At 39.7% G+C, this 19,079-nt stretch overlaps 1 protein-coding gene across 1 annotated transcript; it reads right to left on the bottom strand.

The window, feature by feature from the left end:
* Positions 1-13,711: 13,711 nt before the first annotated feature.
* On the bottom strand, positions 13,712-14,682 carry LOC140309268 (P2Y purinoceptor 2; the record flags this gene model as incomplete). Its single annotated transcript, XM_072387078.1, is given in 1 exon segment — positions 13,712-14,682. A coding segment is annotated over 1 exon segment (903 nt), but the record flags the coding sequence as incomplete, so codon positions are not given.
* Between the last annotated feature and the right edge of the window lie 4,397 nt (positions 14,683-19,079).

Raw genomic sequence — 19,079 nt, 5'->3', positions numbered from 1 at the left:
TCTCCTCTGAATTAAGCTGATGTTATAAATGATAGAATCAACTGAATACTTCAGCTCATCAGATTAAGTGATGTTGATGAGTGAATGTGTAGATTTGGGCTTTAAGTTTTTTTTAGACATGAGTTACACAAAATTAATGACTCATCTGTTATATTAAGAAAATTGAGATATTCAGACATTGGTCGCTTTTGAATAATGTTCCTACAGGTTTCATTCAGACTTCTGAAAGTGAAATCAGGGTGCAAATAGGCCTCAAAGAGTGAGAGTCTTCCTACAACATGTTGTATCACAACAACCAATCATATTAGTGTCAGCAGTGTCTGTTTTTTGGTTTTCGGTTTGTTTGTTTGTCTCTTGGTTTTCCTCCTGTTCCTGGCTTTCACAGGCGTGGCTCCTGGAGTCGCTGATTATTGATGCAACTCACTTGTAATGGTCTGAATGCCTCCTGCTCTTAAGCCTGGGTCTTTTCTCCAGTTTGTCTGCTCACGAGGTATAGTTTAACCAAACTGAGTTTGTCACCTGTTCAGTGACGATACTTTGTTTAAATGTGTACCCTTTTTTTGTTTTGGGGTTACTAACTCACAGTTCCAAGGGAAACCCAGCCTAGTCAGTAAACATTTTAGATTTCATAGATAGATAGATAGATAGATAGATAGATAGATAGATACTTTATTGATCCCGAAGGAAATTCAAGCATCCAGTAGCAAAAAAGTAACATAACATACATTCAACATACATTAGGATCTATACTAAAACTAAGAACTGTGGAAATAGAATAAAATAAAATGTTTTGTACAACTATAAATTATTTACAATTATAAAGTGACCGTAGAACTCGCAGAAGTACCTGTTGTACAGTCTGATATGGCAGGGACTGTTCTAACTCCTGTCTGTTTCTTATGCACATTGGAGTTAGATAAACGCAATTTCGGTCTGCTTGCAATGTAATGTTGCAATGCTTGATTGACAATAAAGTTTGCTTTGACTTTGACTTTGACTTTGACTTTGACTTTGACGGCCAGAGGGACAAAAGAGTTCTTGAGTCTGTTGGTGGAGCAGGATTGAGGCAGCAGTCTGCCACTGATTTTCAACTCAGATGCAAACTTTCACCTGGAGATTTACATGTTCTTTTCCTCTCAGCTGATCAATTCAGTCCCTCAGTTATTTTCTTTTCTTTACCAACTGGCACCAACACATTTATTTTGTCAAACATTATTCATAAATCAATGGAGTCAGTCTCTGTTTAGGGTTCTGCCATTGAAGAAATCATAAGTTTCAGGTTTTTACTTTGATCAGTCTTAATTGTAAGGATGGAGCTGAAGGAAAGATGATGTTTTACCTTACCTGGTGACGCCTTCTCCTTCATCACTTCTGTTTATAAGATAAGGAGCTGGAGCATGACAAAACTCTGTATGTAGAATGTGACCACAAGCCAAACAAGAACTGCAAAACAGCAGTGCAAATGCTGATGATTGAATGCAACTAAATTTGCAGAAAACTAACCTTAAAATGCTTAGGTGAAACATCTTTTTCACATTCAACAGCAAAACGGATACTAGAATGAACACATGTAGTAGACGGAAAGAGCTGGGCTCTGAACCCAAGTCTGCTATAATTCAACACCTCATAAGCCATTTCTTTAACCAGGGAAGTTAATCTGTCAGATTCTTTATGAAGTTTTTCTCCCATACTCTTGCTGCTTCACAAACAAATTTCTTTAAACAAGTTATTTATAATGTGTTACAGTACGTACAATAATAACTAGAAAAAGCTGTTCCTGCAAAACAGCAGTGAGAATGCTGAAGAGCTGAATGGGGATAGTTGACCATACTAAAAAAGGTGAAAATAGTGAAAAGAATTTAGCAGAAATCAAGTGAGTAATAGTTAAAATGGCTTCAGTGTAATATACAGCAGGGAGTGGAAGAGTGATGTCATCAGTGATGTCATCAGTGATAGCAATGTTTGTCAACAGCTGCAGCTTAACGAGCTCTCTCCCTGTATAACCTGCAGAAATGGCTTTTTTGGATACTATGACCTCCTGTGAGAAAACTTTGAGAGCGAGGAAAATAATTTGAAGACCGTAAGAACCTGAAGGCTTGGAGGAACGCAGCAATGTAGTTTTTATTTCAATGGAGTGAGAAAAATTTAAACGGCAGCGAGTTGAACACAGTTGAACCTGTCTCTGGCGTTCCACCAAATTTTCATTGGAGTTAGTGAGAGAAATTGAAAGGTTTCTCTCGCTTCAAGGCTCATAGCTGAAATTCTGTAAATGTGAGCTCTTTAGTAGTTACATCAGCTGAAAGAGGACAAGTGTACCTACATTTTAAGGTATAATTTGTTTGTATGAGTTAAACAGTATGAAAGTTAGATGAATTTGATTGAATATCAGAAAAAGCTGAAAATGATCAGTGTGCCACTCTGCTGACTCTTCATTCATAAAAACCAAGAAGGAGCAAAACTAAAAGTGAAATATTTTAAAAAGTATAAAAGTCAGAAATATCAAAACATATTGCATAAAAAGAGACCAAAATTGGTGAAATTGGTGAAAGTATGCAGGCGTAGTTAAACGGCAAAATCAGCATTCTCACAATTAGTCCAATTAATACATACATAGCCAGCTTTAAAAAGTAGCCAAGCTCAGGAAACCAACAGATTGCACCAAAACTTCTCTTCGGTCCAATCCTTCATCCAGAACATGCATGAGGTGACTGTATAAAGAAAAAAAAAAACTTTGAACAGGTAGAAACCTCTGGCAGAACCAGACTCTGGGTGGCCATCCACCTCAACCAGTTGAGGTTTGAGAGGACAGAAAGAGGGAACAACAAACACCATAACACCAGACCAGGGATACCTGCTGAGAAAGAAACACAAGTTAATGACAATAATGTTATATGTACATGGAGAGCAGAGTGAGGAGAGGTGCATCGTGGGAGGTCGTGGCTAGAGCAGTACAACTATGGGATGTTTCAAGGTCACCTGAGCCATCCCAAACTACAAGCTTTATCAAAAAGGAAAAATTTAAGCCTAATTTCAAAATTAGAGAGGGTGTCTGCTTCCTGAACCCAAACAGACAGCCGGTAATCCCCTCTCTGAGGCTTTTCCTCCCATTCTACTTTTAGAAACTCTGGGAACTACAAGTAAACCTGCTGTCTGACACTGTTCTCTTGTTAACCTTTAGTCTAAGAATGGTGGTACTACTGCAGTGTGTAACCTAAGATCCGGTTCAACGCAAAGCCAGGATTTGAATAAAGCCGTGACCTATTTCATTGCAAAAGACATGTTTTCTCATGGAGGTGGTGACAGTGAGGGTAGTGGTGGCTGGGAACAGCAGAGCCGGTGGTTAAACCTGACAAAATACGAAATGTTGGTGGTTAATTGACTAACTTGATGTAAAAGATTTATTTGTGAGTGTAACACTTGTTCATACTGCCCAGAGGGCTGCATTGGGATTCGGTCCCGCGGGACCCAACTCAAATCTCGCGGGAGCGGCCTAGAATGTATAAAACACAACAAAATGCAGTAAAAACGTTTATTCATATTATTCACGTGATTTATGAATACTCGCTCCAATTATGGGAAGCGCGGATGGGCTTTGCGCATTTGGCACAAACACACAGCCTTTATACAGCCTGTTGATATCTTAAGGACCTAACTGGTCACACCTGGGAGTAAATGTCATGTAGAGATTGTTTTTACATGACATTACAGCTGAACATATAGCTTTCATCCACAAACCAACGTGGGAGAGCCCGAAGACGCATGTGCCAGACGCACATAGGCATGCGTAAAACCAATTTTGACCACTTCATGCTGTTTATTTGCTTTCCTTTAGTTAACTTTCGTTTCTTTTGGATTCTTGTGCGTGTTATGGAGCCGTTTCGGTCCATGTTTGTAAGCCTTTTTTTCCTGGTTTAAATTTTCGGAAGTTGAAACAAGTGGCATTTGAGTGTGTGATTGAAAACCACCGCAGTCTGCTTCTCCTCCTCCAGTTGCCCAGACTTTGTGTTTTTAATAACGCTTACCTGTAAACATGTGTTAAACATATAAATTGCATGAACAGAAAGAAGGGACTCACCTGTTGAGTAACGCACATTTCCTTATACGGAAAACGTGGTCGGAATGGTGGGATATTTAAATGTCGGAATAGCGGGATGTCGGAATGGCGGTATTTCGGAATGGGTGTTGCCACCCTGCTCCAATGTAGCCTGTATGCTAACTGTGTCATGCGGACTGAGGTTAAAGCGTGGTTGGAATGTGACGCTGCTTTCTCTGTGAATTCGTTTTACGTTAGTGATAAGGTAAAAGTGCTATTGTTGCAGTTTAAGAAAAAATTGTGTTTTATGTGGGGAGGCAAGATACTGATTATGTTTAAGTGCAACACTCCTACATTGTCATCAATTGGAGGCCAATGTCGGAATGGCAGCATGTAACCATTGGAGCAACATGTCACGTTTAGCCTGAAATATACAAAAATGACTACAGTCTTTAATATGTACTCCCTGCATGTTCCTTACAGTATTTAACACACATATATAAATCATTCAGACATAATGCAACCCTCGTTCTGACCTGTAAAAGGAGAAATAGGAAATACGACACGGACACAATGGAGCATCAGTCAAGTCCAATGTTGTAATGGACGAACGTAAGCCACATGAACAGATCCTCCGCTCACAAACTGGTACTCAAAACTTACGGCAAAAGTTATAGTGTGTCTATAGTCTTAACTTTTCCCTTTTTCTTTTGTTTTTGACATTTTAAGTATCCTTGAACTTAAATCAACCCAACTTAAACCATCCTTCAATGTATTCAGAATTGCCTCATTTTTATCATCCTTATATAGACAGACATGATCCAACAAAGGCTGAGGGAGACAGGGAAGTAATATGGTAAGTGACTGATTTACAATGGAACTTCGTGATTCATAAACTGGTGGCGAGAACAAGTGGTTCGCAGGTATTTCACCAGGAGGATGGCTTTGGTCTCTGAGAGAGGAGATATCGGTAAATGGAGTTCAAGGTTTTCTGTAGATAAAGTGAGTTCCAAAAGTTGTTAGTTTGAGACATGGAATAACTTCCCTGTGGTGAAACAGACTTGTATTGGTAATGGCTATTGATGAGTCAAAAAATACCGGAACGTCAGTGTATGCTGCACAAAGAGCGATAAACGAAAATCACGTGACCGATACAGTCGCTGCATAGTTTGATGGCGGGCTGTCGGAAGTGAAACTTCGTGCTCACTTGCCGTTGTGCTGAAAGGAGCAATAATACCCAACTGCAGCCACCGCAGCCGCTCCAGACCACGCCCCCGGGAAAACACGCCCCCATAAACCACGCCCCTATAGCCGACGCCTGCGTGTTGCAAGACGAGACGGCAATGGCGATTCCGATAAGACACATTTCTATTTTTACATTTTGGGAAGATGTTGACGTTTAATGTAACGTTTTAGACATCTTTTGCTCATCAGAAAGAGCATTAATGACTGTTTTTCAAAGCCAGCGGACTCTAATAGTAAAAAAATACATTTCTTCAAACTCAAACCCATCTTGTGTCTGTTACATGTGTTCTGAAAATCAAAGCAAGGGATGATAACAGAAGCAGTGGGGGAACATAGACACAGTAGGCATCATATTCCATCTAAATGTGGCAGGTGATGGGTTTTCCCTCCCCCTCTGTCACCCGCCAGGGCACGGGCACACGCAGGTGCAGTGATTGTGAGTGGCGCTAATATAGGGCGAAGCAATCAGTGCCCAGGTGTGTCGGTCCTGGAGCCTGGTGGCGGCAGCCACAGCGTGGCAGAGCCCTTTGGGTGTTGCGTGCAGCAGCGGTGTGATTTTGGGACGCAGAAAACCTTCATCCAAGTGTAAGTGGCCCTCTCCGGTCTCGACCTTTGGAACTCGCCAGTACTGGCTCTGTGTGGTGCAGCCGGCTTCTCTCCCTCCTCCACCGGCTGGAGTGGCGGTCGCTCCGCATGAAGTGGTCCACTTTGGCTGATACTGGTGTAGCTGTGCCATGAACCTGAAGCGGCGGCACTGTGCCTGAGCTGCTACGCTCCGCGCTAACTGCACAACTGTTGCACGCGCCCTGGTGAGGTATCTTCCCCATTCATTAAAGTGCATTCATTGTGGAGTCGTGCGTCATTAACGCTTGTGTATTTTCAGACACCGGCGCACCAGGCGGCCCCGCTCATCCTGCTGGGACTGCTGCTTTGTTTTGGTTCAGTTACTTTATTCTGTTTTAGTTACTTTGCTTTATTTTAGTTTAGTACTGCTTTGCACCGTTTTGTTTTTACGCGTCATTTCCTTTTCAGTCTTTGAGTTGGTTTTGTTTAAGTGGCACCAGGCTAACTTTTGATTTTAATAGATTAGGTTGGCTGGTTGCTCCCCCTACTTTCCTCCTATTAAACACACCCCTGGATGTGGTGATTTCCCTACAAATTGATTTGCGTTGCATTTGGTTTGATTTCTCTGTAGTTATATTATTTTGGGTTTATCTACAGGGATTTATTATTATTTGGGAAATCTCTTGCCTCGTAGGTGTTTGTATTGTCTAACCATCACCTGTGTAAGTCAATTCAGTGCGGTCTATTGGACACACAGCCAGCTGTTTGTGTTATGGTTTATTTTTTTGCCGCTTGGTTTTAAAAAGGATTTAATAAACTTATTTTTGTACTGAAATCACGTCTGCCTTGTGTTATACCCGAACCTGTGTGACCTTGAGACTCCCTTGGTGCTTAGGGTTTAGGTCCCCCCAGGTGGCGTTGTCAAGCTTATACCTACCCTTTAATATTGTGTCATTCCCTGACACACACACACACACACACACACACACACCCCACTCGCCACATAAAGTAATCCATAAATTCAATCGGGAGGCATTGTGACAAATGTACCAAGCACTGAAATATTGTTGTAGGGTCAGACATGATTTGCTTCTAGAGAGCTGAAATGGACTCAAATAGACCAATTGTCAGTGCTCTCAAAAAAGGGAGACAGAAAGAAATTCTCCTTGTTGAACTTTGGGAAATAATATTTCCCTCTTTGCATGGTCCAGTCCTTGGACATGTTCTGTGGATCACAGATTTGGAAACTGTTCATATTGTGACATCCCATCAGTGTTTTTCTCCCCAGCAGAATCACAGCAGTGTATACTTTTTACATTGCTGTGTTTTTTTCTTACTCAGAGGTGTTGCACAGCAGATATCTGTGGGAGCCTGGACAGAGAAGACTGGATTTGGAGGAATTGCCTGCAATGTCACGATCAAATTGATTTGTAATGATCTACTATCGGCTGACTGTAACTGTCTGTCATACAGGGTGTTCCTAAGCAGACACATGGCAATGATTGTGGTGTCTTCGTGAAAATGGTGAGTGAGCGTAATGCCTTATAAAGGAATGTGGCACATGATTGTTTTCTTTTCTTTGATAATTAATTTGTAATTGCATCTTTAAGCCAAAAATTATTTCAATCTTAAGTCAGTTTTGTTCCAGCTATAGAAGCTGGAAGTACTGATTTAATAATATATTGAATGATATGTAGTATTTTCCATGGCTCAATACAATTCAAGAATTCATGTAGAGCAATACAACACAATTCAATGATTTGAAATCAATACAGTAACTATTTTTGAAAAAAACTGAACCAGTGTTACTATGAAGTAAATAAATGGATTGTAGACAGTGGTGTTTTCTATCTATGCAGTATGTCTTTTCTAATGTGCAATTTATTGGAATGATCTGCACTACATATTTCAGTGTAAATATGAGCAGTCAGCAGTCAGATATTCTGTGTCTTGCATGTATTGATTGAGAATATATCAAGACAGTATGCCTGGTACTTTGCCATGGATGCTGCTTTGACTTCAGTGTCGTAAGTATTCGAAAAAAAATTTAAAAAATGATATCACTACTTTTAAAAAAAAATGTATGTACTGCAATAAGTGCAAATGTTAATCCCCTCTGGATCCTCATAAAACAAACTGACACAGTTCTGGTTTTCTCTCTGCAGAGTCCACCGGCCCTGCCACCGACCACATGTACAGCAAGAGGCCTTCCAGCTTTCCACCCAGAGAGCAGCTTAATGTGAGTGCAGATTACTGCATGAGAACAGAATATCCAGTGGTTCCAGCTGTGCACTCAGTCATGTCTTTGTGTCCTGATTAAGGACAGTAATGACAGCATGGACCAACATGATGAGGTCAGCACAAGCAGAGATGTTGGGGTCCTGAGTGAAGACATGTCTTCCGACAGGCTTGTGGTGAGGAAATGCAAAGGATCAAGAAACAACAAATCTTATTTAATATATTTAACCAGAATAATTATGTTTAACATCTAAATGCTGTTTAATCGAATTTTAGGGAAGGGCTCAGCAAGCTGAACGCCAAAGAAGAGTCTCCAGTGACCTTCTTTTAACGTCCATCACTCAGGATAAAGGCCTACTGCAACATCTGGAAGGGAGTTTGAAATTTAAATTTGAGTGGCGTAACTAATGTTGGTCAACACATGATAAATTAATTATTTAAGAGAATAATTTTCTGTTAGCCTAGTGTTTGTACGTTTACTTTGAGCATCCTCCCAAAAACTATATATTTACAGGTGATCATCGCAGGAAGTTTCATCCTCCTGGGGCTGCCCATCAAAGGGCAGGGTGCACATTTTACCGTTTGTACATTGTTTATGACAGCCTCTCAGCGTGAACGTCCTTTTACTCATTGCTATTTGCTATTTCATTTAGTCTCATCAGTAAGAAAAAGCTGCTCCCCCATTTTATGTCCAAAAACGTGAGCATGGAGGCACAACAGAAAATGGACACAACTCAGAAGAGATCTGGACTTTAAGAGGCTGTAGAACTATAAATATGTTGAAGTGAGAATGTTTCTTTTCTTTTATTGCCAATAAAAGTTGTTGCTGGCTGTTTCATTTGTCTGAACTTTTTTCTCTTTTACAGGACATATTTTAAAGGTCTGTGTATGGTCATATTTATTTTACTAGTCTTGTAAATTGTATACTTAATCCAAAATATTTGATTTAGTTCTAAATAAATACATTTTGTGTCAACGGACCTGCAATATTTTCTGTTAACGCAGAAGAAATCATCACCTTAGAGTGATGTCGTAGGCCAAGCTGTGACAGTGTAGCTCTTAGAAAAACGGACGGTGGAAACAACCTATTTTAACTAGAAGTGTTTGAGTTTAAGATAAACTTGTGTGCAATCATTAGTCATTTATATAAACAAATGTACTTATAAATCTGCAGTCCTATATAATCTTTTTAATTCCATTACTTCCTATTTTTGTATAAATTTGTGGTTGCAAACGCATTGTTTGGATTGAATTAGAGTTTTATCTTTTAAGGGTTTTGTGGGGGCGTGGTTTGTAGTGGCACTGGCTGCAGCTAGACCTTACTCGACTTTCTTTGTTCCGGTTTGTTTGTTGGCTCGTCGTCGCCTAACCAGCGTAGAGGAAAAAGGACGTTTTCTCCAGTCTGGGATCATTTTGATCTCATAACGCCAGATGAGGTCAATGTTTTTCCTTTACTGTTCTGATGTCTGTTGTGTTTGGAGTTAATTATGTAGGACTCGGTCTCTTCACATGAATTAAATTTAGATTTTATTTGAAGGAAAAATGTGGGCTCTGCTCCATAGAACTGTCTTACATCAACAGGAGCACTTCAGCATGGCACGATAATGAAGAATCTGTTATTAACTCGGGTACGTTGAAATTGTCATTAAACCTTTTAAACTTTGTTATTGATTAGATCATATTATTATTATAGGTATTCTATTTTATATTAATGAATATCCATTTCCATTGTGGACTCACCTTGTGCATCAGGCTGTGGTGAATGTGCTCAACATTGTAGAAGATGAGGGGTTCAAAGGACTGCTGTACTTCCTTGAGCCCTTATATTCTGCCAACCAGAAAGGTATGTGAAAGTAATGTAAAGTGTGCATAATCACTTTGCTAACAACACTTTTTTAATTTTAGGCTCTTAAAGATACCAGAAATATGAGGAGGACAAGGAGAGGGCCAAAAAAGGCATACAGTTGCAGTCAGTGTAACAGCCGATATGTGACAATCTGTAAACATGGAAGTATACCTGGCTGTAACTTGCCACTACATTGATGAAAAGCATACAATATGTACCTCAGTGTTGGGAGTGCAACACTTCCCACAAAATCATATAGCAGGAATTATGGCCCAAGTCAAAAAGGAGTTAATGGAGGACTGTACCATAGCTGATAAAGGGAGTCTGATCACAGATACAGCACCAAACATAATAGTGTGTGTGCAAGAATACTCCAAATTGGACACACTGTTTACATTGCACATTCCAATAATAGTGGGAAAAGTCATGTGATCAAATAGCCACACTCGCAAACATTTGGATCAAAACACAGTAAATAGTGTCTTTTTTCAGATCAAGCACCACAACTAAAGAGAATCTGTCTCAAGTGTGGCAGCAGATGGGAAGACCACTGCTCATTAACGAGGTGCCAACACGATGGAACAGCATATACCGCTGGTAAGAATTACTAACCAAAAAGAGCCAGTCTGGGTCTCTTTGGTCTCTTTAGAAATAGTAGATTATGAGGACATAGAAGAAACACTCGGTGTGCTTGTTTCATTCAATCAAGCTACAGTGGAGCTGTCTGAAAGCAAAAAGAGTCTCTGGATCAGAGCTTAGAAAATGCTTAAAATGCTGCACTTCAGTGTAATTCTCCAAATGCAATGACAAAGACTGCAACACATAGAAAACCTCAGTCACAGGTTATTGGAGTGATGGCAAATGGACTGTGCTTGTATGGCGCTTTTCTAGTTAATCTGACCCCTCAAAGTGCTTTTTTACACTATATGTCACATTCACTCATGCACTCATACAGCATGTTACACACACATGCTTTTTGTTCTGTCTAATTATTCATGCACAATCATACATAGACCTATCAGTACCTGTCGCTACCAAGGACACTTTGACATGTAGCCCGGAGAAGCCTGGAGTCAAACCACCGACCCTCCAATTGGCAGGCGACTGCCCTTCCTCCTGAGGTTTTTACCCCAGCCTCATCGGTACCTTGTGAAAGACTTTTTTCCAAAGCAGAACTGGTCTCAAATAGACAAAATTGCCTTGGCCCCAACATGCTACAAAATCTTCTGTTTCTTAACGAAAATTTGTAAACCCTGTTATCCTCTCACGTGTTATACAATGACCATTCATCGCTCATTTGGTGTCCACATGTCAGAATGAATTCATTTAGTTTAGTCTCACTCCACACTCTCTTACCATGTTGCCTGTAATGATTTTTTAAAACCTGCAGATGTCACTGTAGCTCAGGAGGAAGAGCAGTCGCCCACCAATCGGAAGGTCGGTGGTTTGACTCTGGCTTCCCCAGGCTACATGTCGAAGCGTCCTTGGGCAAGACACTGAACCCCACGTTGCCTCCCAGTGTATCATTGGGGGTATGAATGTGTATGAATGATTAGAAAAAGCACGTAGTTAAGTAGTTAAGACGTGCTGTATGAGTATGTATGAGTGGGGTGAATGCGGCATGTAGTGAAGCGCTTTGAGTGGTCAGTTAGACTAGAAAAGCGCTATACAAGTACAAGTCCATTTACCATTTACTATTAAGCGATACACCAACACAATGCCAACACAGTTAGGGTAATGTGCCACACACGAGGCACACAACTGGGCAGAGTCGGGTTTATTTTTGTGAGTAAAATGTAAGAAACCCAACTGACGGAAAAGCTATATGTATACCATCACTAGCTTTTAAAAAGAAGAAAACAAGGTTACAGGGGGCTAAAGAGAAGCAGTCACAGACTGTGGATTATTAGACGAGTGATATTCAGTGATGTCACCATTCTGCATTTGGCAAGAAGAAGATACCCATACTCTTGTTTGGTGCAGTTCCAGTTAAACATATGAAGGGGACTGCTTTAAAGTAACAACAGAGAATTTGGCTATTTTTTTTTGTGTGGGATAGCTTTAAGGGGAGCCAAAGACTGTCACAAAAACAAATTTACATGTGAGACTTGCAAATGTACAGCCACACAGATGAATTTGTTGTCATGTTAAAGAGGCCATAAAGGCACCATCAAGAGCCCACCAAGATGTCAAGCAACAGTAAAGCAAAACAGTGTGGTGCTGAGCCAGAAACCAAAGTTATGAACTGTGTAAGGGGAGTTTCAGACCTGAGAATGTGTGCATAACAAAAGCATAACAAACTTCCCTTATATTGTGTTAAGAAAACTGGAATTTTCACAATCACTGAAGGGTTGATATCAGGTAAGGGACCAGGTGAGATTGCAGTCATTTACCTCTACGGTGGATGTACAGGTGGATTCCATGAAAAAATAGGAGATATTTTTCAGGATGATATTGCCTCTTGCCACAGAACAAAGAGTGTTCATACTTTTTTTAAGGAATGACATGTCAACTCAGTGACATGGCCAGCAAACAGTCTGGATCTCAATCCAATTGAAGATTGAGAAAAAAAAAGATAGACAAGAAGGCTCCATCCTGCAGGACAGCTGGAACATGACTGATGAAGAAAATTGTTTCTCATATGGGACATCCAGATTTTAAGCAACTAATTGTGCTTTTTAAATGTATAGTATGACTCCATATTTTCTCCTCTACTTGATAAGGATTAGAAAAAAAAGCATGTTTGTATTTTTTCTAAGCCAAATAGCTGTGTCACACTTTTTTTATTCATAGTTTGTGTGTTTGTTTATTTGTGTATTGCTTGTCCCTTCTGGCTCCATGCATCCATTTTCTATACCTGCCTAATCCACCTGTAGGGACCCTCATTGGGCGAGAGGCAGGGTACATCCTGGACAGGTCGCCAGTCAGAGACACAGGGCCACACAGAGACAAATGACCACACACACTCACACCTAAGGACAATTAGATTAACCAGTTAACCTAAAATGCATGCTTTTGAATGGTGTTAGGAAGCCAGAGTACCCAGAGAGAACCCACACAGGAAGAAAATGCCCACAGAAACTCCACACAGAAAGACCCTAGATGGAAATTGAACGTGGAACCCTCTTGCTGTGAGGTGACGGTGCTAACCACCACACCACTGTGCAGTCTCAGAGAGACCAGTTCTATTTTATTCAATGGAACTTAACACGTCTCTGTTGATATGTTCTGGAATGAATCAGGAAAAGTAGCATTTGTTTGCATTAGTATAGAACATTTAATAACTTTTGAAATTCAGCTTGCAATTTCTGTACAGTTTTATTATGAGGTTAGAGCCTTCAAACAAGACATACAGACTCTTGCTGTCAGTTATGATTTTAATTCACATTTAGCTAAAACCAGGGTCTTTCACCAGCCTGAACCTCCATATACAAAGAATATACAAACTCCACGCAGAAAGGCCCCGGACAAGATTAAAAACAACCTTCTTGCTGTCAGGGAACAGTGCTAACCATCAAGCACAAACCTCAGTATGGTTATGAAACCTATGCACTGGTGTGGAAATTACCTGTGGACTTTCTTGCATGTCATTGAAGGGCAAGCATTTTACTTAGCCTTTGTGAATAATAATTACTTTTCTATGATATTTCATGATTGGGAAAATATATATAGAAATTGTCTATAATAAATGTAATAGTACAGTTTGGAAACTTGCCAAATTTTTGTGTTGTCTCCAAAGCCTGCATCAAAGTCTTCAGAGATCTGCACTACAGTACCATGTATAGAGAGTATTTTAACATGATCTCTGCATCTGCATTGTTTCCTTTCACACCTCCATCAGTCACAGTCCAAGTTATTGATTTGCAGTCATTTCTGATTCACTACTATCTGGAGCATCTCCCTGAAGAATTCTGAGAGACTGAAATGCATCTTGAAAATTCTGTGAACCAAAAGAGTATAATAGAGGATCCAGACAGCCATTCACCCCTGCTAAAATCCAAGTGGCATAGTATGCTGTCTCAATCTGCAGGAGAACATGGCACTCCTGTGGGTAGTATTTATTTATTTATTTATTTTTTTAGTATGACTCCCGCAGTATCACATTCAGAGGTAGAAAGCACAGAGCAAATATTACCAGACACATGCTTATCATGCGCTGAGATTTCACCCTAACTTTCAGACCTTTAGCAGTGCTGGTGTTGAGGCGAGTTGCAGACACACAGAAAGGAAGTACAAATCCAAAGATAAATCGGATGAAGTTAATGATGAAATAGGAATCTGTCAGCTTGTTTTGATGGATGGTGAGGCACTGACAGTTACTACCCTCATGACTGAGAGGAAGCATGACACCGAGGACCAGGGCCTGGATCAGTAGCAGAGACCAAACTCCTGCACATAGCTTTCTTACAAAAACTTTCTGTTTAATGCAGGACTTTCTGTTGAAATGCACCACAGCTGTGTACCCATGGATGCTGATGAGAGTAAGGAACATGGTGCTGCGGGAGAAATGAGAACTCAGCAAGGCGATCTTGACCTGACACACAAATCAACCAAAAGGCCAGTCATTACCCTTGTCAAAGCATTTCGCCATCATGGGAGTGGCAGGTGTAGAGATGGCGTCACTTAAAGCCTGGTTAAACTGCAGCATGGTTCCAGAAGTCCAGCAGGAAAACCAGCAGCAGAAAACCCACACGCTGAAGATGCTGAGGATGAAACCCACGAAGAAGACCAGACACAGCAGGACAGGGATTGCAACATATTACCAAAGCTCAGAGGCATTACTGCTGTTCCCTGTTGGAAAGAAAACCACCATATTCTTCATTTTCTCCAGAATCTGTAAGTTTCTTACACCTGTGGGAAAAGAGCAGGATTGTTTTTAAGTACCATAACTGTTATTTTTTTTAAATGTTAAATTAAAAAGCAGACTGCTGTGTACATCAAAGAAGACTCCAACAGAAACAGCCCCAACAACAGTTATACTTTGTATAAAGAACGAAATATGTGTTAATGCAAAACTAAAGAAAATCAATGCAAAGATTAAATTCATTGCAAAAGGCTCCAATTTTCTAGGAGCATGGGATTTGTGCAGTAATCAGAATTAGGAGTGGATGTGTCTCATGGTCTGTGTGTTCTGTTTTTGGTTTTAGTTGTCTTACTTTGGATTTGTGACTTCAGATTTTCTGTGTTGGTTGATTTAGTTTATGTTTCATCTTTGTTTCATGTCCTGTATTCTTGTTTTATTTCCCCAGTTTGTTAAATGTTCTTAAGCCTGCTTTCCTCTCCCGCTGTACACCTGGATTTAGTTAGCTAAGTATCAACACCTGCCTCATGTTACTCATTAACTTGCTAAGTTAAGTACTTAAGTACTGAAGCCCCTACATGTGCTTTTGTGGTATAGGCGGGGCATTGCATCAGATAAAATTTAATTTCCTGTACCGGGAAGTTATGATTTGATAAGAAGTAAACACATAACCTTCTTTGTTAGGACAAAAAAAAACAAAACAAAAAAAAACCCAGTGAAGTATGGATAATGCAACGTTCCCAAACATCAGACCAAAAGTCGTACATTGTCACAAGAAAATGCAAAATCATGTCTTTCCAGATCTCATTAAAGACACAACTGTATGTAATCAAGTAGACCTCAGGAAGAGTAGCTAACAGCTGCAACCATTTCTTGCCCTTATTGCTGTTAAGGCACTGAGATAGAGAAGTTGTCTCTCACACCTATGAATACACACTACCCATTCCTTCCTGAATGCAATACTTCTTGATAATTTACTGTGGCAAAACCACGGCAACAGAACCAGCTGTAAAAGCAGTCAAATTCTTCAGCTCCATGAATCAAAGTATTACTTGGAACAGTCTGTGTCAAGATTTGAACTTCAACTTCAATTAAACCAGTGAGACTGAAATGTACACATGGTCTGTAGTAGTGGCACTAGCATGATTGTGATACTATGTGTGTCCAACTATTTGTGCTTTTAAGGTGCCTTTCAAATATCTGAGAACTTCCTAAAATATACTTTCTTTTTCATTTACATTTTTTAAATTTTTTTTATTAAAAAGCATAGGTAAACATTTTGAATAAAGCGTTGTATGGGTGAAACTTTGTGTTGCATATGTTCCCCTCTTTGTTTGAAGGTCAGCAGCTCTTGGGATTCATGGACTTCACAGGTTGAATAATTTTAGTTTTTTTTGGACTCTCATAATTTTGATATTAATTAGGTAACATTATTAGACAGCATGGCATAAATTTCCATTGTTATGCTGATGATACTCAGCTGTACTTATCTATGAAACCAGATGAAACCAATAGGTTGGTCAGGCTACAAGCCTGTCTTAAAGACATAAAGACCTGGATGACTCAGAACTGTCTGCTTTTAAATTCAGACAAAACTGAAGTTGTTCTCTTTGGACCTGAGCGCTTCAGGGAGAAATTGTCTAGTTATATAGTTACTCTAGATGGTATTTCCTTGGCTTCTAGTTCTACAGTGAGGAACCTTGGAGTTATTTTTGACCAGAATTTATCATTTGACGCACATATAAAACTGGTTTCTAGGACTGCCTTCTTTCACCTTCGTAATATTGCCAAAATCAGGAACATCCTGTCTCAGGGTGATGCAGAGAAACTAGTTCATGCATTTGTTACTTCAAGATTGGACTACTGTAATTCCTTATTATTGGGTTGTCCCACATATTCTCTGAAAAGCCTCCAGCTGATCCAAAATGCTGCAGCCAGAGTTCTGATGAGAACTAACAGCAGAGATCATGTTTCTCCAGTTTTAGCTTCTCTTCATTGGCTCCCTGTTAAATTCAGAATAGAATTTAAGATTCTTCTCCTCACATATAAAGCTCTTAATGACCGAGCTCCATCATATCTTAAAGATCTCATTGTAAAATATTTTCCTAACAGAGCACTTCGCTCCCAAACTGCAGGTTTACTTGCTGTTCCCAGAGTTTCTAAAAGTAGAATGGGAGGCAGAGCCTTCAGTTATCAGGCCCCTCTCTTGTGGAATAAGCTGCCAGTAAATGTCCGGGAAGCAGACACCCTTTCCACTTTTAAGATTAGGCTTAAAACTTTCCTTTTTGATAAAGCTTATAGTTAGGGATGGCTCAGGTGATCCTGAAACATCCCATAGTTAAGCTGCTATAGGCTTAGACTGCTGGGGGACCTCATCTGTCACACCTTTCCTCACTTTGCTCTCTTTTTTCCCCCTGTTTAATTTCTCAAATGATTTTATGTACATGTGACATTATTGTGGTTATTAACCTGTGTTTCCCTGTTCCAACAGATGTCCTTTGAATGGTGTTATGGTGTTTTTCCCCCCTCTTTTCTGTCTTCTCAAACCCCAGCTGGTCGAGGCGGATGGCCACCCTTCCTGGTTCTGGTTCTGCCAGAGGTTTCTTCCTGGTTCTGGTTCTGCCAGAGGTTTCTTCCTGTTAAAAGGGAGTCGTTCCTTTCCACAGTCCCTCAGGCTCAGGATGGGAGATTGGACTGAAGACAAGTTTCGGTGCAATCTGTTGGTTTCCTTAGCTAGGATATTATTTTTTGAATTGGCTCTATATGAATTAATTGGATTATTTTTAAATTAATTAATTGGATTATGATTACAGTGAATTGAATTCCAATTGGCTTGAATTGGACTATATTATTTAAGTGCCTTGAGATGACAATTGTTGTAATTTGGTGCTATATAATAAAAACTGAATTAAATTTAATTGAATTAAATCACAGACGCTAAGATACATTTTTGGTGTGTAGGTGTGTCAAAGCTTTTTACTCAGGTGAAGTGCCAGCTTTGAGTCCTGTATCACACTGTCCTCATCATTGGCTTTGACAATACACATGATCAAAGCTGCGAGCATGAGGTTTGAAATACTGGGGGTGTTTACCAAAAAGTAGGGACGGGGAAAAATTTAATTCTTTCATCATGTTAATCGCATGATTTCCTGTGATTAATCATGATTAATCGCATTGTCATAGGCAAAATCCAATAATGAATTCAAAAGTAGCATATAACGCACTTTTATTGGAACTGTACAGCCCTATGATTGAAGTACTCCGGTGATAAGACAATTCAACGTTGCAGTGCTTACAAATAACTTTGGCTCTGTCGACTGCGCCTTCTGGAAAAACTTTGAAATGAAAATGGCCATGTAAAAGTTCCGTAACCTTCTCCATGTTTGTTTAGCCCGCTTCATCTGCCATCCTTTTCTTTTCTGACTGTTTCCTGTGAGCGCCGCAGCAGTAAGCAACATACTAGGCTCGCTCACAATAGACTTTTTCAAAATAAAAGCCGTTTACAATAAAAATAATAAATAATAAAAACTGCGTTAATGGGGGACAAATAGTTGTCGGCGATAATGAATTCATAAGTTAACGCAAAAATAACGCGTTAATGTGCCCAGCCCTACCAAAGAGAATTAAATTAAATTCGATTCAGTATAATTTTTATAGCGCCAAATCACAACAAATGTCATCTCAGGGCACTTCAAAGATACAGTCAAATTCAAGGAAATTACAATCCAATTTATTGTAAAACAATCATAATCAAATTCCAAACAAGTCCAGTTAATACAAAATCAATAAAAAACAAAGGCCTAGCTTACAAAAGGACTGATTTTACCAGTGACATTTTACTGTCTTTATTCCAGGAAATATAGGATCAGTTTCTACAGATTGACAGCAAACCGCTATAGTTCTTACACATACAAGGGATGACCTGAGATTCTATCACTAATATAGGTGAAGGTTTAGCATGATTAATACATGAGCTTATCAGTCATACCAACTCTGGCATTACTAATGCAAGTACTTTGAATCTGTAGGCTAAATACCCGAGATGAAATGATCCCATTTATTCATAGGAGTTAAGAGTATGCCATGTCAGTGTAAACTGCTAATATCTATGGCTACTTATGCAATTATGTGGTAGAAAAAATAATCAAATGAATTTATAAATGAATGAATGGATCAATCAATGAATAAAGATGAAAAAATAAAAGCAGGGACCCTCTCTGACAAATCTTCTCCAGCGTCACATAGTACAGTATATACAGTACCAGTTAAAAGTTTGGACATACCTACCAGTTCGTTTTTCAAAAACGATACAACTGCGTCCACACCTATGACTGCTTCAGTACCGGTAACAG

Source organism: Leuresthes tenuis, unplaced genomic scaffold (genome assembly GCF_036924035.1).
Source record: "Leuresthes tenuis unplaced genomic scaffold, fLeuTen1.0.hap1 SCAF_6, whole genome shotgun sequence".
NCBI lineage: Eukaryota > Metazoa > Chordata > Actinopteri > Atheriniformes > Atherinopsidae > Leuresthes > Leuresthes tenuis.
Note: the sequence above shows the minus strand (reverse complement) of the source record. Positions and strands in the feature narration are given on the sequence as shown.